This window comes from Labrus bergylta, chromosome 22 (genome assembly GCF_963930695.1).
Source record: "Labrus bergylta chromosome 22, fLabBer1.1, whole genome shotgun sequence".
Lineage (NCBI taxonomy): Eukaryota > Metazoa > Chordata > Actinopteri > Labriformes > Labridae > Labrus > Labrus bergylta.
Genome location: NC_089216.1, coordinates 8,206,567 through 8,229,108, shown reverse-complemented (window position 1 = coordinate 8,229,108; position 22,542 = coordinate 8,206,567). Strand labels below are relative to the sequence as shown.

General features: G+C 44.2%; 2 protein-coding genes across 4 annotated transcripts in view; one reads left to right on the top strand and one right to left on the bottom strand.

Annotated features, from left to right (window-relative positions):
- The window catches only part of LOC109991341 (pyruvate carboxylase, mitochondrial), a 272,579-nt gene that overhangs the window by 75,210 nt on the left and 174,827 nt on the right, over nucleotides 1-22,542 (bottom strand). The gene's annotated exons all lie outside the window — the stretch shown is intronic.
- The window catches only part of LOC109991342 (leucine-rich repeat and fibronectin type-III domain-containing protein 4), a 33,142-nt gene continuing 14,751 nt past the window's right edge, over nucleotides 4,152-22,542 (top strand). Inside the window, exons 1-3 of the mRNA XM_020643644.3 lie at nucleotides 4,152-4,560; nucleotides 20,669-21,280; nucleotides 21,415-21,577. Of these exons, the coding sequence (XP_020499300.2) occupies nucleotides 20,695-21,280; nucleotides 21,415-21,577 (749 nt within the window). The 5' untranslated portion in view covers nucleotides 4,152-4,560; nucleotides 20,669-20,694. The remainder of the gene's footprint in view (nucleotides 4,561-20,668; nucleotides 21,281-21,414; nucleotides 21,578-22,542) is intronic.

Below are 22,542 nucleotides of genomic sequence, written 5' to 3'. Positions count from 1 at the left end.
CATTATATGTTCTGCCTGAGCGATGAGACACACACTGACTGACACACACACACACACACACACACACACACACACACACACACTCAATCCCACAGACCATTTCCATTAAACAGCTATTTCCAGAGGATATCTGCGCGGTGGGGAAATCAAGCTCTCGACCACCGTTTGAAGTGGTATCAGCTACACTTGTTCCTATTGCCATGCTATCACTCCTTCCGCTCGTACCCTACATCCTTCACTAACCCCTCTCTTCCTCACTTATCTCCCTGACGCCCCCAGAGATCCTCGTCCTCCCCTCTCTTCTCGTCCTCTTTTCTCACATGTGGCCCCTCTGTGCTTACTCCTTCTTAATCATCCTCCTTTGCTCCTCCTGTCATGCCGGTCAGACCCGGGGCTGCTGAAAGCGCTAAGAGCTTTGCTTCCACTCGTCATGAAGGACGACGTGGATCTTCTCCTCTTCCCTCATCTTCTTTTCCTGATTCTATCCCCCTGACCCTCCATCAGTGGTGGGAGAAGTCATCAGATCCTCTTCTCATGTGGAGTAAGTAACACCACAGCTTCAAAGCAACAAGTCATCTAACCCAAGTTACGTCTCAGGTCGGCATTCAAATAAATGAATGTCAGTCTTCAAGTTAGTTTTATACATAAGGAACCTTACAAACCTGTCTCACTTAACATGATAAATTAACCTCGGTGATGTGGCCAATCAGTCTTATGACACTGCAGTTGCACTCAGAGACCTTCAGTAGGCGCCAACGCGCACCAAACCGAATTCCTGTCTATTGTTGCTTTAAGTATTCTGTATAAGTGCGCAGTGAAGTATGACTCAACTGTAATTAAAAAAGTAAGACTTTTTTTTTATAAAAGCAGAAAGGCGCTGTCATTAGATTTCTTCAGCTGTGTTTTCAAGATGCTGACAATCACACAACTGTCCTAGCGTACGATGGGGAATATGTCAGATTTGTTTTCTTTTAACAATTTTTTTCCTGAACGTACATCAGAAGGACAAAACCATAATCAACCGTGCTTGTCCTCGCTTGTTCTGGCACCTAGCACATCTTTAAAAACCGGTGAAAACAGTTTGATTTTCATAAAAGCTTGACAATGACATTTAGAGTAACTTTACTATTTGAATGTACAGTATTTTAAGTATTTACAGCTAAAAGACAGAGTTTTTGGGACTGATTAGAAATAATCTTCTTTCCTGTATTTCACTTATCAGGAACATGCTGCAGAAGGCATTGCTGTATCTATGGTATGCATTATTAACGGGTTTTGGAGGTCAGTTGTACAGAGGAAGAAACTACAACATAGCTAGGGTGTTGCAGTAAGGCAGCACATGTACCTACAAAGAGGTCCTTCTTGTTTTGGTCGTATTAATAGGTCCAATCAGAAAGGTTCAGAATAGTGTGAAGTATGAGCTGCATTCAGTTCAAAGCTGCTCAAGGTGGAAACTACTGGAACTGCTTTATTCAATGTATGAATGTTGCCTTTTTATAAAGCTAACTACTTTCTGTGTGGAAATCTGACAAGCACCCTTTAAATACAGGGATACAATAAAGTAGATAATCAGATTACACAAAATGGAAATGCGTTCAAGTATCTAATATATGTACTGTAGTAGTCTCACTTATATTTAATACATTAACTTGCCTATTTTCTATTACTGCCTTTGTTACTCATCTTCACTCGAGCCTGGTTTCCTCCTTTTTTCACTCCTCCTCTCTCTTCCATGTCTCTCATTATTCTTCCTCTCCCCTCTTCCTTCTCCCACAGGATTCCATCTTTATTCTCCTCTTTCCCATTTTCCTTTTCCTCTGCGTTACCCACCCATCCTCAATCTCTCCTGCTCTTCAACTTCACTCCTCTCTCTCTCTCTCTCTCTCTCTCTCTCTCTCTCTCTCTCTCTCTCTCTCTCTCTCTCTCTCTCTCTCTCTCCCTCTCCCCTGCTCAGACCGATGCTCGATGCTGCCGGAGACGGATCACAATCCTCTCTTCTGCGTCTCGCCGGGAATCACACACTCCTCTCTACTCCTCCACCAAGAGATAAGGACAAAGTAAGCCAAAAAAAAGATCAAGGAAGAGCCAGAGGATAAAGATGCAGATAAATGGATGAATCAAGAAGAAGTGACTGAGTAAAGGCAGCACAAGTGGAGAAGAAAAAAAGAAAACCTCCCTGAAGGAAAGAAGAGATTTAAAAAAAATACAAGCCAGCTTAGTCCCTGCATTCTGTGATTTTCTCCCTCTCTCTCATGCTTCTCTTTTGCTGTGTCCACTCCTTCATTCAGCACCTGTACTGTGGGATTAACATGACTTAAAATTCAATCAGCCTACAGTCGGACGGAAGAGCGACAGAGGAGGCAGACAGAGCGCTGCAGCTGTCGAGACCGAGAGAGGGGACGACCAGCGGGAGGAGAGAGAGAGAGAGAGAGAGAGAGAGGGGGGGGGATAGACAGTGAGAGATAGAGAGGAGAGAGAAAGAGAGAGCAAGAGAGAGAGAGAGAGAGAGATGGGTGTTTTTCCACGGAGCTGAGACAGAGAGCGAGCGGCAGGGACAGTGGAGATGTGACGGTTTCCATGGGTCGTGGAGGAATGATCCGGAACACAAGGTTAGTAATTTCCACCTTTTCCATCAAGCGGAGGGCAAGAAAGAGGAAACGACATGTAAGATAAGGATGAAAGGAGCGGAGGAGGATTGGAAAAAATTGGAAGAAAAGAAAAGAAAAGAGACACAGTGGCAGTGTTGTGCTTTTGAAGACGCAAAGTGAATACCGGAGGGGGGGGGGGGACGCAGATAAACAGAAGTGAAAAAAGAAAATCAGGGGTTTCCAGTTGCAGTCAGGGAGGCAGAAAATAGGTAGAGAGGCTGCACATATAAAGCTGCTGCACTAATGTGCATAAACACACTCTAAGGAACACACTCAGAAACACACACAAACACAAAGTGAGTCCGCAGCTTCAGCGCTAGATAATGAGATTGTCTTCTTAAAGGTGTCGGCTTTTGGAGTTTGATTGACAGGCTGGGGAGTGGGGGGGGGGGGCTGACTTCTGAACTGTCTGACTTTTATGGTGCTGATCAATAGCCGTGTTGTTTCATTAGACTCTGTGTGTGTGTGTGTGCCTGGAAGCGGGGGGAGAGGGAGGGAGAGAGAGAGAGAGAGGGAGAGAGAGAGATGCAGAGGCTGTGTGTGCTTGCAGGAGAGTATCACTGCATGACTACTTAGTGGATGCGTGCGTATGCGTGGTCTGTGTGCATGGTGGTGACCGTGTTGGAGGAGTGTGTGTGGAAGCATGCCTGAATGTGCTGCATGACTGTGTGTGCGTGTCTGTGTGTGTGTGTGTGTGTGTGTGTGTTCAAGAGCAAGCCAATGCAGCCTGCTGAGAGGCGTTAAGAGGGTCTCAGAACTATTGATTCTCCCTGACCGACAGGTGAGCGGCAAAGAGGGAGGGGGGGAGTCAGAGAGGACAAAAAAATTAGGAGGTTGCGAGATGGGGAGGGGGGATTTTAAGAGGCCCTACAGGAGGAGTGAATGATGGACACTTAAAGGAGGGATGGATGGGGATTGCTGGAGGAAAAAAAGAGGTAGAAAAATGGACTCATTCCAGAGTTTGTGTGATTTATGGGAGCGCAGAAATAGAACACACGTACTTCTCACAGAGTTAATTCGCTTATTGTTTCTTCTCTTTTGCAGGTTTCAAGCCGTCCCTCCATCCAACTCCCAATCCTCCTTTTCTCCACCTCCCCCCAAGGTCATAAAAGAGTGACTAGTTCAATGCGGGAGCTTGTAGGGTGCACAGAGGCCCTGTGACACACCCTGGGAGTCAGTAAAGGAAGTAAGGGATGAGAAGAAGAGAGTGGGGGGGGAAAACTGAAAGTGTGAACGAGTAAAGCAGTGAAGAAGTCGTCACAGAGCCAGATGAATTATTAAGGAGACAAGAGACTTGGCTGTATGAGTGAGAGAGAGGGGAGAAAAAGGAGAGAGGGAGAAAAAGGGGAAGGCGGAGAGGTGAAGATCGTCAGCAACTCCAGGATTCTTATTCTCCGTCGATTGAAGTATAAAGGAAAGTTGAATACAGCCATGAGGGAATCGTATGAAAACGCACTGAATAGGATTTCAAGCCAAGTGGATCCTTGGATTTTTTCTCAAACTGAGGTCTCTATTTTGGAATACCACACCAGGATTGAGCGAGTAATTCGGGATTTTCCACGTTTTCTTCATCTATAGACCTCTAAGAGGATATTGTGGGGATTGGAGTTTCTGTGACTCTCTCTCTCTGCTTTTTCTGACACTGACCTACATCCTACTCCTTTTGAATGTGTGCGGGAGGCGCGTGTGTGAAGGGGGAGTAGGACAGGTTTTTCCGCACAAACACACAAACCCCTCCCTCCCTCCCCCCCCCTCCCCTCCCCTCCCCTCCCTTACACCTCCGACTGCTGGCCCGCTGGAGAAACACCTGGGGCGAGATCAGTGCTAACCACTCACACACACACACACACACACATAAACCTGGATAACATGTGGAGCTGATTTGGATTATAGAGCCGCACAGACGGAAAAGGTAACGTCCATGCAGTGACAAACACACACACACACACACACACACACACACTGTTGTCATAAAGTGGCGAGTAAAGGTAGATCCATGTTTGCATGGTTAGCTCTCTTGTGCTGAATCATTGAGCACATCAATGCTGGACTGGGAACTATGTGTTCTCCCTCTCTCTCTCTCTCTCTCTCTCTCTCTCTCTTTCACACACACACACACACACACACACACACACACACACACACACCCTCACGCAGGCCTATAAATAATGAACAGATGTGCGTTCATAACAACCAAAACACAAGAGGCAAATGTCAGAGTACACACAGAAGAAAAACACAAATCTCCCACATGGCACAAGAGGATTGTTTGCTTTTCTTTTCTTATCCTTCTATTCTGGTCCTTCCACACCTCCTTTCTCTCTTTCTTTTTTTTCCTCCTCGCTCTACATAGCCACACAGAGAGTCCTGCTATCCCTCGCTTTGTGTGTGTGTGTGTGCGCGTGTGTGTGTGTGTGCGTGTGTCAGCCAGCTGTCCTGTATCAGATTACTCATAGGTGCGTCTGAGCTTGGCTTTCATCACCTCGCTTTTATGTAATCTCACCTGGCGTGTCGTGTGTGTGTGTGGATGCAGTGTGTGTGTGTGTGGTGGCAGCAGCAGCAGCACACAATCTATCCTCCCTTTGTTTTAACGTAAGCTATGTTGCAGCACACACACACACACACACACACACACACACACACACACACACACACACACACACACACACACACACACACACACACACACACACACACACACACACACACACACACACACACACACACACACACACACACACACACACACACACACACACACACACACACACACACACACACACACACACACACACACACACACACACACACACACACACACACACACACACACACACACACACACAGATTTGGCACACTGACACAGGAGATCAGGCCGACTGAGTGGATGTATGGAAGGATCGGAGGGCAATGAGAAAGAAATGGAGACGGGAGAAGAGGGGGAAAAATGCACAAGGGAGGTAAAGGGAGACGGTAAAGAGACGCAGGGGGGACGGAGAGGGGAGAAGTGGAGGGCGCGGTGAGCCAGCACATAGTGATGGGCACTGAGGGCTGAGGGAGGTCAGACGGAGGGATTAAAGCAGGAGAGTGAAAAGCAGAGATCGACTCCCTTAACTTACAGGGGAAGAAAGACAGACGAAGGGAAAAAGGAAAAGGTAGGATGGGTTAGAAAAGAAAGAATGAAATGATAAAGGGTTCATGGCAGCAGAGGAAGAGATAAGACGGGGGAGGGGTTAGAGCATAAAGATTGATACATCAGTGTTGGGAGAAAATAAAATGACTGTAGAGTTCATTGTAAAATAAGTGGAGAAAAAAAAAACACGACGATTTTAAGTAGGATGAATGATGAGATTGTTATTAAGAGGCACATTCAGGCTAAAATGATGAATTAACAGAGATAAAAATAGATGGAGAGATGAGGAAGAAATAATTAGAAATGACAGATGGTCGTCATTATGTGGCTTTCTACTGTTCTACCATTGGCTACAATTAGTCTTAAATGACCCCGAAAAGTCTGGCTAACGCAAGTAATGAGCTATTTAGAGAAAGAACTACAAGGGGAATGTCTTACACCATGGGGCTTTTCTATGTAAAAAAAACAACAACAACAACAACATGGCAATTAAGAGGCATAACTTAGTGGGAAAATGTTGTTTTTTTTTCTCCAAGATGAGCTTTAATTATGACAGAAACAAAAGAGATCCAGGTTGAAAACAACACATCACATGTGGAACTATTTTTATGAACAACGAGCTTCTTGATAAGTGACAAAGCGTTCATTATTTACTCTGTTGATCATTTACAACCGTTTTGACTCGGCTTTCAACAGGGGCAGCGCTAATGCTGTAAAAAAAAAATAAAGAGCGAGTCTTTTAAAATTCAAAACACAAGACGCCTTTTGATATCCATTAACCAAATCCTGATTCTATTATTGGCTTGATTGTCTTTTCTAATTTCTAACAGTCTTAAGAATACAGGTAAGAGTCATGCGGTTCAAACTGGAATAAAAGAGGAGTTTTTGAAATGATCTTGTCGTTGCTTCGTTGTGGAGGCTCTTTTGTTTCTGAGGGTGTGTGTCATTTCTGAGGCTACGTTAAATGGAGATTCATGAGCAGATGGGATGCTCACTGTTCAAAGACGGGGCCTTGCCAAGAAGAACAGACCGGCAAGTAGATGAAGGAAAAGAGAAGAAAGAGGACATGAAGTGGACCACCTAGTGAGAGTGAGTTAGAAATAGGCAGATCAATTAATTGCTCATTTACACTTTACGCTAATTTGGGAATTTGTGGAGTTGGAAAACAAGGTAGTGGTCTTCTTAGAGGTTCAAGGCCTAACTTGCCTGGTTACAGTTGCTGATCTACGATTGGCTAAAAGCTGGGGAGCAGGGGGAGGGGTTTAATAAACTGTCAATTAAAGGACTACAGAGCACAGAAAATAGTGACACTGACAAGAAAAAGTTTCACCTTTTCTGACATAGCCACCTTTCAATCCAGACAACGTAAGATTTGAAAGCCTGAAACAAGAGAGACGTTGTCGATGTCAGAAGGCGGCACTTGATGGATGAATGGGCAGATGGATGGATGAGAAATGGAGAGGGGGAAAAGAACGGAGGATCAAAAAGGAGGAGACGTCAGGCCGCTGTCAACAGATAAAGAACCGAGTGGTAGATGATGGACGGAGAGGTGTAGAATGATAGCGCGACGAAGAGCAGTAATTACAAGAGTGACTGTGTAAGAGGGAGTAACACTCACATGATGGAGTGGGAGAGAATAATGAAGAATGGAATGGCTTGTGATGACACTTGAGAGGTGGGTGATAAGAAGGAGTGGGAATAAAGGGAACTGAGGAATAACTATGTCGGAGAAGAAAAACTACACTATTAAAGCTCTGGATTGCAGAGGGGGATGGACGGTGGGGCGGAGAGGTGGAGGAAAAGATGGCGCGCGACACGATGCGATGCGAAAGTTGAAAGGAAGGGAAACGACGAGAGCGAAGGAGTGACGAAGAGGCTCCCCCCAGTCGGAGGTGGAGGCAACACTGACAGAAAACTGTAGTACAGAAGTGAGAGAGGATGGAGAGGGTGAGGGGATGAGTAATTAAACTGTTGACAGTCTGGTTAGGCACAGCAGGCGCCTGATGAGCAGAACAAACTGTAACCAAGGCAACCGCTGGAGACTGACAGAGGGATGGTTTATGGGGGAGAAGGAAAGGAGAATGAGAGACTGGGGGGGATTAGAAGAAAGGAGAGAGGGATGATAAAGACCTGACCTGATGTCAAATTATTGGCAGATTCAAGAAATACCAGAAACTGAAACACCTTCACTAATGAGCGACTGCAGGAAATCTCAGATCTCAGATTTGGAAGTTACCTTCAAAGCTGTATACGATTAGTCCAATCTCTTTAGTAGTAGTGATCCCAGTTGATAAACGCCACTGACATTATTATCATAAGCGGTTTAGTAATCAGATTCAGCCCTGCAGAGTAAGAATTGAAACCCAAGAACCTTTTTGAAAAGATATCTGGCTAACTTGCTAATCCTGCTTTGTGAAAAACCCCCCTCCGGAGATAAAGCAGGAAAAGGAGCACGGATTTAAACACAGTCACAAAACTTTGATGTGTTTCAGTGCCGTCAGAGAAGTGTGACGTGTCCCATCCTGTCATTAAACACAACATTTCATGGAATAACTTCAACCCTGAAAGAAAAGTTGGTTGGCATTTATCAAACCAGGGCTGACTGATTAGCTTCTTTAATCATTGAAATGTTGATTCATGGTCTTTTTCTGACAAACTGACTTCATGTGTCATCACTTAAATACCCCAAATCAACAAAGTTCGACCAATACGACATCTTCAACATGAGCCATTAACCCAACGGTAGTTATTTTAACTTCAATTAAACGCGGGAAAGCAGCAACATCTTATCAATAAGAGAGGGTGAGAAACAGAGTGAATTACCACTAATTGTATCTCTGTGTGTATGATACTGGAAAACATCACACCCAAAAGAAACAAGAAAAGTGTTCCACATTATCGTTCAGGTTCACAAATCAAAATGTTTTGACAATTGTAATTCATCAAGGGGTTCAAAGCTGCGACTACTAAGCAGAGATCAGGTTTAATGAGGGCTTGGGCGTCTTTTGAACAGTAACGTGATATGAAACCTTCTATGGTGAGTTTCTTAGTGTTTGTCGCACTCGCATCGCCCTGTGCGTCGGAGCCAACAGCTTCCACAGATGTCCTTGCACCTCAGTGCATGTTGGAAGCACCCCCCCCCTCCCCCTTCTGACAGCTGTAAAACAGCACGTAAAAACCAACGCTACTACAAATCCGCTAACTCGCAGGTGTTAGTGTGCTTCACTATGCTCAACAGATGCAGGAGGTTGTAGTTGCTCAAGTGAATCACGGAGCAGAATATGGCGTGGGTGATGACTGTCAGGGAAAGGAAAAAAAAAAACAAAGCAGCTAGTAATCTGCAACACGTACAGCCTAAGTCTGACAGAGGATTCCTACTTGTACCAACAATGTAAAGCATAAGAATGTGAGATGATGTAATCAACGAACTCAAGGGAAAGCAGTTTCCCCTGCAGGCTCATTGCAGCGCAGTGTTGTTTCTACTTTATAAGTGTCTTATATCAAGGGGGGGGGAAAAAAGCTCTTTGTGGTGAGTTACAGAGCAGTCTGGGATTCTTTACAGCTTAGAGAAGCCTCAGTGATCAAACATGCGTCATACAAACAGGCCTCAAACTAGTAATCATTCCTACTTTCTTATCCTGATGCGACATGTATCTCCAGGGTTCTTCTGCTTCTCACATTTGTCTACATTCATTTGTTCCAGACACAAACATAAAAAATAAACAGGTAAAAATGTCTGGAGATAGGTTAATGTATGTATGTGTGTGTGTAGGATTAATCAATACATGCAGCTCTGGGGTTCAGTGGCTTGTTGGCATGTCATTGACCTACTGTGCTGGATGCAGAGTGCTGATTGGGTAATTGCCCTGTTACACAGGATTTCCCCTTAGAAAGCTGGAAACCCTGCTGAATCATCAAACTGCTACTTGCACACACACACACACACACACTGAAAAACCCAGTAGCACTTTTTGTAAGGCTCATCCTGAGAGCCAATCAGGGTCCCAATAACCACAGCTACAGGCTTTCTGATTGGTCAGGAGACGTTGCTCTGGATTGCTTGTTTGTAGTTGATTTGCAGTTCTTCTATACTATATTAGCTAAGTTATGAAAACACTATTTTAAAAACTAGAAACACTGCTAGGTTCTTGATGCTGATATAGAAGTGTTATGAGGGACAAAAATGCAAGAAAGTGAGGACGGAGAAGTAAGAAACACAAAAAGAAAGACATCAATGGGACAAAAAGCTGAGCTATAAGAGCCGCTGAGGGGATAATGAAGGTGGGATGAGAGAAACAGAGGGCGATACATGGTGGAGGAGGAGAGGGACAGAAAAGTGCAAACACATTACGTTCAGGGTGAGTGGCAGGTCAGTGATTTTGCAACACTTGTGATAGTTTGTGTCACTGCGCAGTCAAATTTGGGAGTGTAAGCAAAGTGCATTTAAGCTCTCGTGTGTCTGTAGGATTGTGAGCGTGCGAGGGTGAGCATGTGCATTCTTTGAGTGGAGAAAATGTGGATTAGATACTGAAGTTGAAGAGTTTCTGTTGGCTGACCCGTCTATGACTGCGAGTACCAACACACACACATACAGCCACCTACAAGCATATAAGATTCACACAAAGTCCTTAAGCTTCAAACTGCAGAGGACTGTTTAGTGAGAGTGGACTCAGACACATAAAGAACTTCATCCTTCAGAGGTTTGGAGTAGGTCCCAAACTGCAGGCTATTGCACTATCTAATGTAACAGGACAGGAACATAATTACTCATTTCATTTTTCTAATCAGACTCCGTTTGAAACAGGCTGATGCAGGCGGTGGGACCGACTCCAAACTCTTTCAGGTGGGAATGCCACTAATTGGTCCAGGCCCATAGCAATTCCCATCCAAAGTTTAGCTAGAGGTGACAAAACATCTTAAACTGACCTGAAGATTTTGAAAAGTAGGACGCAAGTGCAATTAAAAGCATGGCATATCAACTTCTGAATATTGCATTATCGCAAATTTGACAGACATTTAATACTAGTAGTAATCAAATGAAGTATAATTCACGCCATAAAAGAAGTGCTAGTGAAACTGTGAAAAGAGTTGTCCCTCCCTCCCTCCCTGCATCCATCCATCCATCGTGTATGGCATTAGTTAAATCGTAAATCCTTAAACTTGCACCAACCGTCTCTTTTTGGCCACTTGTGGCACAACAATGACTTATCGAATAGATACAGTTTGAAGAGCAAACTTTAAGCAGATGTTGCTTATTTCTGCTGTCATGAGAAACCTTGTCATTCATACTGGGAGCTCTAGCCACTTACTGGATGCATGTCATGGTTTAAACTGTTTGTCCTTTATTAACTGGTAAGCTAAATAAATCACTCTGTAGTTAGTAAATGCTTTGTTATGTTCATTATCTGTCTGCTGTTTGACGTGCAGTAGTTTTTTGGACATTTTGCAGAAACATACATTATGAGTTAACCAAACTAGTACAGTCACAGGCTGGGCAGCTAAACAATAAGCTGAAACTGATATGTAAAGTCGAAGGAACTGCAAATTTAGATGAATTCTCTGTGAGCCGAGTCATTACAGAACCCCATGTATCTTCAAAAACTAAAACATTTAAAAAAAAACAAATCATGCATCACATTCGCTGTCAATTTCAGAACAATATGGAATCCAACGCAACTGACAAGCAAGGAGCGTAAACAAAAACTGTCAGCTGTTAATTATCGGCTTTTATTGGCCCTCATCTGAAACAATGTTACTGTGCAATTTAATCAGATGCAACTGTGCTATTGCCATCTGGAGTAAGGAAGCATCAAAACAGAGCAGTGTTGAGCCGCCTTCCTGGCACTGATATGACAGCCATCCACCAATGAAAAATGAATCCTCTCCAAGTAAAAAGGCACCCCGGTATAGCAGTGGAATGGAGCTGCCAGAGCTGTTTTCAGCACTTCATGTCTCTTATTTGCCCAGCTGTTCCTGTCATTTTGGTTGCTCAACTGGATCGGATTGTAACACTGTTATAGATGTATAGAATGAAACTGCTGCTACAGCTTACAAAAGGACTTTCCAGATGTATAATACTAGGATCCCACTTAGCTCTTAGAGTGACACCGAAGCAATATAGGTGAAAACAAACCAACCCTGTGAAAGATAATGAACACGCAACGCAAGCCTGTGCCTTCTTGCTTCCATAAAAGTGGACCCATACCGATAGTGGAGCACTAGATCGAGGATCATACTTACAATTTCAAACGAGAGCCTCATAAACAGGGCATGTTAAGATTGCTTCTTGGCACGATCTGTGCCGATGAAGTGCCAAAGAAAATCACTGTCACCCCCGTTGTTTGCCAATTCAATTTACCTCCCAGAAAATATAATCCCCAAGCTGTGCAGCCGTGCGGGCTTTCCAAAGTGAGGAAACAAAATTACAAAAGCTCAGCAAGGAGTGGGAGATTGGCTGCCACAGATATAACACAATTCTGTTGCTGAATTGCAGAGGAAACTTTCAGAGCTGTTTGGTTGTAATACTGGTGGAATGTGCTTCCAGGCTGCAAAAGAGATTTTTCACGACATATCAATGTTAAACCTATTCAAATATATATTCAAAAAATCATTAAGGGAGACACAGCAGTATTTATTCAGCTTGCATCCAATGCTATAGATACTTTCTTTATTAACTTGAAAATGGATGGACAACTCCTGGAAGCATGTCTATGATACTCAGCTCAACATAAGTGACGCTAAAGTTCCAAATGTATTCTAGTTAAATTGGGGGTGGGAACCTTGGGGGCAAGAATTAGCTGTTACATCCAGTGTAAGTTTCTAGGGCACTCATAGGGCAGGACGAGAGCGAGGCCTAATTCTTTTGTTCAGTGCCTCAGATTTCTTGTCCACCATTGCACAAGTCTTCACAGTTCACCACTTCGCAGCCCGTGGTAAATGGGAGCACTGGGTTAACTCTGCCTCCTGGTTTTTGTAACTCTGGCAGGCACTTCTTGTGCTCCAGCATTTCTACACATTAGTGCTTCTCAAGAAACATTTTGCGTCAACTATTTCTGACTTTTTAAGCAAAGCTTTCTTAGTTTGTTTAAGACTCAGTTGCTTATCTTTGTGAATTAGATGCTAAGTGTGACAGCCTTTATAAATATAAAAAAAACTTCAAAGCCTTTCACCAATAATGTCGTGCTTTTACTCCAAACTGCAGAGTGGCCTGCTTTCCATGATGTGCTGCCATGTCAAAAAGATTATAGATACTTTTAAGAACTACTAAAGATAAGGTGCAGAAGCCAAAAGCACTCAGCTACAATTTCACTCAGCTCCTATGAAACGGTCATGTCTCTAAAAGTCAATTTTCTGGACATAAGGAGCGAAGAAGGCGTGATTCTCAGCCTGCTGAAGCAAATAACAAAAACCTGAGTTTTTATTACTTTCATGCAAGAGCTGTGAAATTTGCATCAGTAAGACCCCAAAAAAAAAAAAAAAAAAAGCAATTATATACACATTTAAATTACCCAACTGATTCAGATGTGGAAGATCTCCAAGAGTGTGGAAAAAAAAAAAACACAACCAAAACAAAAACAGTTTTTAAAATCTGACTGTTCAATGTTCCAGAAGTAGAAACAATTATCAAAATCTTCCAAATAGGATGGATTCCAAACGGATTAAGAGAGAGAAGGTCGTGCATACAGATGTGTATACACACGGATACAGACACTTGCTGTCTTCACACAGACTCAGACACACAAATGTTGCTGTTTCGCTCCGGAAAACAGCACAGCGGTTTGGGGGGAATTAGTTGAGTGGGCTGTTTCAGAAGAAGCGTATTATTTTGAAGCCCCACTGTGAAGAGACTGCAGTCCTTTTATTTTACAGAGAATACACTGCAAGTCTTTCACTGCTTTCCCATTCTTCTCTTTCAATCCTACTTCTTAGCTAAGGGGTTCTGTGAGCTTTTTTTTTTTTTTTTTTTTCCAACAGTGCCCCCTTCGTATGCAGCTGGGAAAAACAGATGACAGTACAGATTCAGAAAGAAGTGCATTTCAAGCACTTAACGACTGACACTTTACAAATTCATTTTTTTCCTACATGTTACGCCTGAAGGCTCCCTGAAAATTTACTATACACAGACCCAAAACAGTCATAAGGATTAAAAGCTTTTCTGTTTTTAAGAGAACTCTCCTTTGTACGTCTCTTATGTACTTGTCGGTGCTACAGAGCTACTGAGTACTATGACTTTTGATTTTAGCCAAACTTTGGACCAAATTCTAAATACACAACTTTTGTAAACTAACTATGGTGCCTCTTCAGCGGGTGTGGGTATCAAAGATAGACCTGTATCGGGTCGACCTGATGTCTAAATGCAGAACCTAGACTTAATCTGTACTAGAAGTGTTCTGGTGTCCTTTTGTAATACAAGGCTGTTGTCAGATAACATTTAGCAGCATTGGCTGGGTGTGTATGCGACTTCTGGGGTTTTTGCAGCCAGCCTCAAGTGGACACTCGAGGAACTACACTTTCTCACACTTATGCACTGGCCTCAGAAGCGCAGCTGAAACTCCCTCCAACACATTTAGAGACCTTTTAGACACCATTTTCATTCTGGCTTCCCAAGTTACAAGTCAAACTCTAAACATGGACAAAACATGGACAAGGACATTTTATCCACAAGTCCATTATTGCAAAATAAATGGCTAAACGGAAACTCAGGAAGATGGCCGTCACTCTCAGTGGCTTATCATTGTCAGATGATAGTAAATGGGTCCTAAGTTAAGTATTGACCAACACAGAGCTGCAATCAGAAATAGTTTGGCTGATATTGCCTCATTGCAGATATTTAAGTTCTTGTCTGCTAATAAGAAAAAGAAAAAAAATATCTTTTCAAACAATTATCTTAAATACTCCTCAGGGCGAAACATCAAAATCCAATTACACAACAGCTCCTCCCAATCTCACAGTCAATCTCGTATCATAAAGAATTCAAAGATGGAATTGATTCGACTTTTAAGACCACCCTGAAGGCTCAATCCTGGTAATGAATGGTCAAACCTGTGCCTTATTTCCCATGCCTTGACCCACGATCCTCTGTCCTCCTCCTCCTCTAGCTCTTAACCTCCTCACCTGTCACTCCATCCTTCAGCCAGGCCCTTCCACTCTCTGCTCTCTCCCTCCTTCTCTCTCACCATCAAGATAGTGGTGCCTCTCAAACTCATTTTCACCACAGCTCTCGTTCCCTAATCAAATCCACTCCTTCCCTCCCTCATCCTTCTCTTCTGACAGAGATGGATGGTGGCCTTCACACGTTTATCGCCTTTACATATTTCTCTGCCCATCCGGTTAACAACACACATTCATAAACACTGACTCTTCATCCCTCTTCCTTTAGATCTTCTTCAAGCTCCTGCTCATTTCTAGCATCTTCCCCCACTCGTTCTCATCTCTTCCCTTCAGTGGGTTTTATTTTCCTCCTCTGCTCCCACCGTTTTTTTTTTTTTTTTCTTCTTCGCGCTCTTCTCCCAATTTGCTTCTCTTTTTTCTTCATCCCCTCACTTGATTTGAAGCAGTTAGCCTCTTTCTGCTTCCCACAATAGTTTCTTGCTGTTTCCATATCTAATATTGACACCCGTCTCGCTGTGCTTTCCACACATGTTGGACGACTGAAGAGGACAGAGTACGACAGAGGAACGACAGAGGAGTGATAGTATCAAAAGGATGAGTGGGCTTGCAGTACACACGACTGCCGCACGAAGAGGCTCTGTGGGCGTTCTTTTGTTCCTTGCCTAGAGAGAGAAAGTGTGCATGAATGTGTGTGTGCGTCAGCCTCCCTATAATTATGATTGTGTGGGAAGACTGTTTTGGTATGCAGTTGTTTCTCCGTGCAAGCACTCACCTAATATCAAGGGCCTGGGTTATGAGTAAGAGTGCATGCTTAGAAGTTTTAGTGTGATTCAAATGATTTCTGTGTGAAGGGATGCCTCTACATTCAATAGTTGGATGTGTGTGTATTTTCTGATGTAACACTGTCAAACAAGCTCGTCAGCAGTATGTATTCATCGTCACATGATGTCACCCCCTTCACGTCGTCCCACCTTCAGCTTCCAGCACTCAAAACATCAACCTAAATAATGGCACCATGGTGACTGCCTGTCACTGAAACCTTCCCATTCACACTCCAATCAGATCTGTGGATTACTGTGCTTGTGATAAGTGGCTTTTGAGAGCTAATACAAATCCCCTTGTTTGTAAACACTGCAACATTCCCTAAGTCGATTACAGGCTAATGGCATTTGTGCCTGCCAGAGAGGATGCACGAATACATACAGCATAAGGAAGATTTGGAAAATATAAATGCAAATACACGCGCATTCAAGAGTATGTCAACTGTTTTAATTATGGTCTGCATGTAAGAAGGCGTGACATTTCTAATAGTCCACAGAGATTTAAAGACTGGGCTGAAATGGAGGAACGCCTGTGAGTGCAACAGGTCATCCATGTGAAATAAAAAAAGATTCTCCCAAATCGACACATTAGGGAGCTTTGGAATCAAGCCTTCAGCTTCTTTTAATTGCACGGGTTTATGCCGAGGTACAGCGGTGTCACCAGAAACCAGAGGTAATGGAAATTTATGGTTATAAAGCTATTAGCGGCTTCATTTTTATGTCGGTTTGGATGCACCCTCCTGGGGCCGTGGTGGGTGTTTAAAAAACGTCTTTTTGGAAGTTAGGGTGAGGTTAGGTTCAGCCGTGCAGCTGAGTCGTGCTCCGACAGCAAAGGGGGGGGGGGGGGGGGGGGGACCAAACAGTTCCTTACACTGACGCTTTTAGCTCAAGTTCTCGCCTGTTTCATGCTGCATTTTTTGCTCTCTCCACCCTGACTGTGTTGTGCTCCCTGGAGGGTGGAGGGTTCATGCAAGACAGTGCAGCAAGATATTTCCCAAAATAAAAAATACAAAGCAAATGGACCAAGGGTGCAGGGTTTATTCTAAAGGGTTTTCTATATTACTGCTACACTGACCGGCATGCTGCTTTGTGTGTGTGTGTGTGTGTGTGTGAGAGAGAGTAAGTGAGAGGTTTTGTGTTCACGCATCTCACATCTGTGTATTCCCTTCCTATTGCGAATTCAGCAGCAGACTCATGCAAGTAAAGCTCTCTAAGTGCAGAGAAATGTCACAAATAATTTGCACACATACACAAACACAAAGTGGCCTATAGTCAATATCAACAACCACATACACCGAGCGTAGATCGTAGCTGACGGAGGAGTCTGTGCTCGCATAGAAAAGAGGAGTCTGTGCTCGCATAGAAAAGCGCAGAAACTCACACACTGTACTAAGCCTGTATGCTGCATCAGAACAGTGTGGAAGATGAGACTTTATTGATCCCCAGAGAGGAAATTTAAGAGCTGCAGGAGCACAAGAAACAGACCAAAGAGGTTAAAGATGACCTATAGGTAATTACATTCACAGTTTTGTTATTTTCCACTTTATTTAAATGTTAGGTATTGAAATAGCTGAGTATACACTGATATATTATACACAGTGATCCTACCAACAAATACTGTTCAAATCTGTTAAAATAATGTATTCATATGAGTGGTAACTTCAAATGGGAGACATGAAGTATATTGTAGAGAGAGCGCATAGAGGAGAGAGATATTGAGAGCAGGTGGAGGAATGTAAGCGAATGGGACAGGGTGCTATCCATCTCTTAGGATCAGATCGATCACCAAGTGGACTGATCGGTTACACCCAACTTCTGTGTGTGCTTCTGTGTGTGTGTGTGTGTGTGTGTGTGTGTGTGTGAGAAAGTTTCAAGACTGCACTGCTCTAGTTGTAAATGAGATCCGCTCTCTCTAATATGCAGAGATGAGGGGAGAGGGAGATTCAGTGGTGGAAGAAGAAAGATGTCAGGGAGGTAGGAAGTCGTAGGAGGAGTGAGGAAGAGGTGAGAGAAAAATGGAGGCAGGGGAAAATGAAGAGATGAAGCAGATGGCAAGGAAGGATGGGCTGAAAAGTTAGACAAATGAAGGAGGCGATGGAGGAAAGGAGAAATGAGAAATAAATTGTGTTTCTGAATACAGCAGAAAATAGACTTATATGGTGTGTGTGTGGAAAGTAAGATCTGAGTGTGTGCGTGTATAATTTTGGACTGGAAGTATGAGCAGGAGGGGCAAGGAGACATGGAGGGCAGCAGAATCAGCAAGCGATAGAGACACGAGAGGAAAAAGACTACTGGCAGAGGAGGGGGAGAAAGAGGGGGCGAAGGTGTCGAGGTAAAGGTGTGACTGATAACATTGTCGTGCTCCGGCTGCCTCAAGGGCAGACAGAGACGGAGAGAAAGAAAGAGCGGGAATGAGACATAAAGAAAGAAAATGTAGAAATTCACAGAGCAGCCAGAGGCGGAGATGTTTATAAGATGGGAGGTGAGCAAGGATGGAGAGACGGGATAGAAGAAGACAGCGCGGTGTGAGGTAAGTGGTGCGAGGAGAGACGGCAAGGAGACATGAGAAGGATTCCTCAGAAGAGGCATGACCCAAGGAGAAGGTTGTGAAGGCTTTTTCATGTGGAGGAAGAGGGGGCGAAAATAAAAAAATAAAAAGAGTATGGGAAAGTGTCAGAAGAAAGCAGGGGGGGTAAATTATTACTAGAGTGCAGAGAAAGAGAAAGTAGAGGAGAAAGAAGACTAGGAAAGATAAGAAACAGGGAGTCAAGGAAAGATTAAGGTCAATTGTAGGAGTGGAGACACAGACTGCACAACAGGGGAGAGCAGGATTGTATTGATATTCAGCAAGCCCCGCTGAAAGAAAGCCGACTTTGAAGAGAGTATTAGCAAAGTACGGGCTAAGCTGGTATAGCGCAGGACAGAAGCACCCTGCTTATTCGACAACAACACCTGATGCGAGGCCTTCTCAGGGGCCGCGGGTTTTTTTTTTTTTCTTTTTCCGGGGCATTCTGACATTTTAGTATGCACGCCTCTGCAGGAGCTCAGGAGCAGTCGACTCCCAGCCTCCCTGGGGACAGGCTGTCACTGCAGGCATTCGTGACTTTGTCCCCCCCCCCTCCCCCACACACACACATACACATCAACCGTCTCCTTTCTGCAAACAAGTTTTTTTTTTTTTTTTCAGATTTTGAAACTGATGACACCAGACATCAGGCAATAACTATCTGTGGTACCCATTGCTAAGCTGGAGTGTGTATGGAGGTTGTATTTTTAGATTTGGCTTGAGAAAGGGACTGAGGTTCTGGTAGTCATTACAGCCAAGAGCCACTCGGGTATTTAGTGTTGAGTACTAAAAAAGCAAAAAAAAAAAAAATCGACAACAAAGCTGTGTTTTCTAACACTTGAGGCTCTGTAGCCCATTAAAGGTCGTATGAATGGGAACAAACCTGCCTTTTTGCACGTCCTTTCAAATTTAACTGCATTTCTCTCCTTAACTAATTGCCCATCAGTTTAATGTTCCGCCCTAACATCCTGTTTGAAAAGGAAACGCATGACATTAAGGAAGTAATGATACCATTGGTAGGAGCCTAAGGTAATCCATATGTGATCTATTCCCATCGTCTAAGAGGGGTTACTACTTCTTTCCTTCCTCCTCTTGCTTTAACACTCGGGAGCATTTAGAGGCGAGAGATAAAACAAATCATTATTTTAAGCACAAGGTTTCTTCGTCTTTTTGATGTAGACTGAAGGTTTTAAAAATAGGACACTGTAGTCGGTCTAATGGCGCTAATGGAGCACACATTTTTTGGAAGTAGACCAAAGCAAAGCATGTAGTAGGGAGGAGAATGAAAGATGCGTCTGGAAAGCCCCCCCCCGTGCTTTGATATCGACACAGCTTCGGGATCTGAGCTAAACGGTAAAGCCCTCTTCTAGTTTCACGCAGAAAGAGCAAAGCCAGCAACTGATGGAAAATATCGAGCCAGCAATTTGCGTCAACCTGTACAGTCAGCGTGATATACGGTTGTGCCTGGTCGTTACTCAAAGTATCAGCTTGCATACATTATACATCACTATAACCGCCGCGCTCTACCTTCCTGAGCGAAGTTTCCCAGATTGCTTCGCCTGAAAATGCACCCCTCTGTCTACAACGACGGTGGCTGCTCTGTGCGTGTGTGTGTGTGTCTGCCTCTGACTCACCGTCTCCTCTTCTTGTCTCCTTTCCATAGTCACTGTGACCGTTATCAACACTCCCTGTCACTCTCTCTGTATCTAGGTTACAGTTGCTATGCCAACTAATATGCATGGCAATCACTGGCATGGCAGTGACTCATCTCTATAACATCGTCGCACAGCTGTGTTTAGATGCTAAGGATGTCCGAGACAACAGTGGGGAGTTAGTATGTGTTGACTGTGCTTGACTTAAGTCCTGCTGTGTAATCAGGACCGCTAAGCTTCTGATCCAATTTTGATTCCCTGACCTACAGTCGTAAGAAAAGGGTCTGATAATTTAACATTTGACTCTTCTACTTTAATAGGTTTCTAGGTAACTGTTTCTATGGTGCCTGGCTGTGCTCAGTCTTTTGGGATGTTGTTGCTAGGCAATGTGTGGTAGCGGTGAAGAGTTGGACATGTGGGAGGGTACAGTAGGAATGATGTTGCATGGGCGTCAACCATTTTTTCCAATATGGATTTTTTTTTTTTTCCATGCTTTAAAGCACCAAGTGGGCATAAGTGCAGAGTGGTAATCATCTAAGAGAAGGCCTTGGCCCACACAAGTGTGCATGTGTAGAACAGGCTCTTGTTCCAGGTCTGTCTAGTCAGAGTAGGAGGAAAACTGGAAACCAGACACACACACACAAAAAAAAAAAAACACACTTCACACACCTCGATTAAAACTGTGTCTATGCTGGGATCAGGACTAAACTCCCGTCTCCTTCTTTGTCTCCCTCTAGGTCTGTGGTCCGCCAGGCGTTCTACCATGCCTGTCCCCCCACCCCTCAATCCCAGCAGACATAAACACCTGCCCCACGCACACCTCCACACGGAACAAAGGGCGGAAAGCTCCACCGTTCCTTCCCTCTTCCCTCCGTCCATCTTCTCGCTCTCTCTTCTTCCCCCTCTCCTCGTCTCATCTCTCTCCTCCTCATCCCACCTCTTCCACTGCGCCTGCCCCAGAGCGACGAAAAGAACCCTCCCCGACTCTGGTCCCCTCCCGGCGTTTCACTGGCTGACCCTGGTCACATGCTGCCTGTTGCCTTCGCTGATCGGAGCAGGGGAGACTTGGGGTATGGTCTCAGCCTGTCCCTTCCACTGCGTCTGTCGGAATCTTTCCGAGTCACTCAGCACGCTCTGCGCCGACAAGGGCCTCCTGTTTGTCCCCCCGCACGTCGACCGGCGCACAGTCGAGCTAAGACTGGCGGATAACTTTATCACTGAGGTTGGAGGGATAGACTTCGTCAACATGTCGGGACTGGTTGATTTGACTCTGTCCAGGAATACCATCAACCTCATCAAACCCATGGCCTTCGCCGACCTGGAGAGCTTGAGGTCGCTTCATTTGGATGGTGAGCCCTTTTATTTGAAATCTATTAACGCTGCCATCCTAAAACAGCTAAATTAGACTATCGTAAAATACTCACATGAATCAAGATCTTGGCAACACTGAAGTGAAACCTCTGAGTAATGTTTCTATTTTCAGGGAATCGCTTGACAACAATTGGACCCAGGGACCTTACTGGTTTGGCCAATCTGCAACACCTGATCGTCAACAACAACCAGCTGGTCAAAGTCTCTGTCCAGGCCTTTGATGACTTCTTGCTCACATTAGAAGACCTCGACATGTCCTACAATAACCTCAGGAGGTAAAAGCGTCTGCCTCCGTTGTGATCCCCCCGACAAGCATCTGTTCCGCTTTGTTAAGTAGAAGCACAGTAATACTCTGGAGTTTCCTATGCTCACGTCTCAGTCTGCAGTGTGCGCGCAGCAGACACGCAGCTCAGCTCCCTAAATTCAGGGCACAGTGGACGTGTCTCGAGTGATATTGCGAGCATCAGCGAACACAATGAAGAGAAACCAGCGCACGCTGCGTAGGCTGGGGCGGGAGGACTAAAAGCTTAGGAAATTCAAAGTGAATCAATTTTGATGAAGTTCTTAATTTCTTTGACTTCGATCTTGGATTAGATGAGTGCCCACCTGAACCTGCCCACTGTGAAAGAATGTGCATTGCTTCAGCTGTTCTATATGGATCGTCTTTTAGTGTCCTATGAAGTATTCCCTCTTCTACATATGGGGCAATATAGACTCTTAAAGCATCACTAGTTCTGCTTCTGTATAAAATAAATCAGAATAATGATGATATTCTTATCAATCTCCTCTTGTAGTGGCCCGCTGCGCTGATAAATTCAGAAGCTTTTGGCTGTCAGGTTTGATTCAGGTGATTCATTTGTCTCCTCTACAGGAGCTCTCTGGCCTCACTCAAACCTTCACCAGGTCAAAGAAATGTAGTTTTAATGATGCAGATTAGTAACTGCCATTGGGCGTTTGTTCCAGTTTACATATAGGAGTCTTTACAAACTGATATTCAAAGTGAGCCTGCATCACTGATTCCTTCTCGTTAAAGTAAAACGCAAAAATAACTGAGAACATTTAATCAGAAAACTTTTATTTTCTGGTAGAGGAAGAGATTTTCCAGGTGGGGAGGCCCACCTGTGTAATTTAATTAGGGAGGAAAGTGGAAACACCTGGCGCCTCCTGCAGCTTAGATTTGTTCCAATGCAGCTTTTAGCAGAGTTTTGCAGAGCAGCTCTGGAAGCTGAACTCAGCTCAC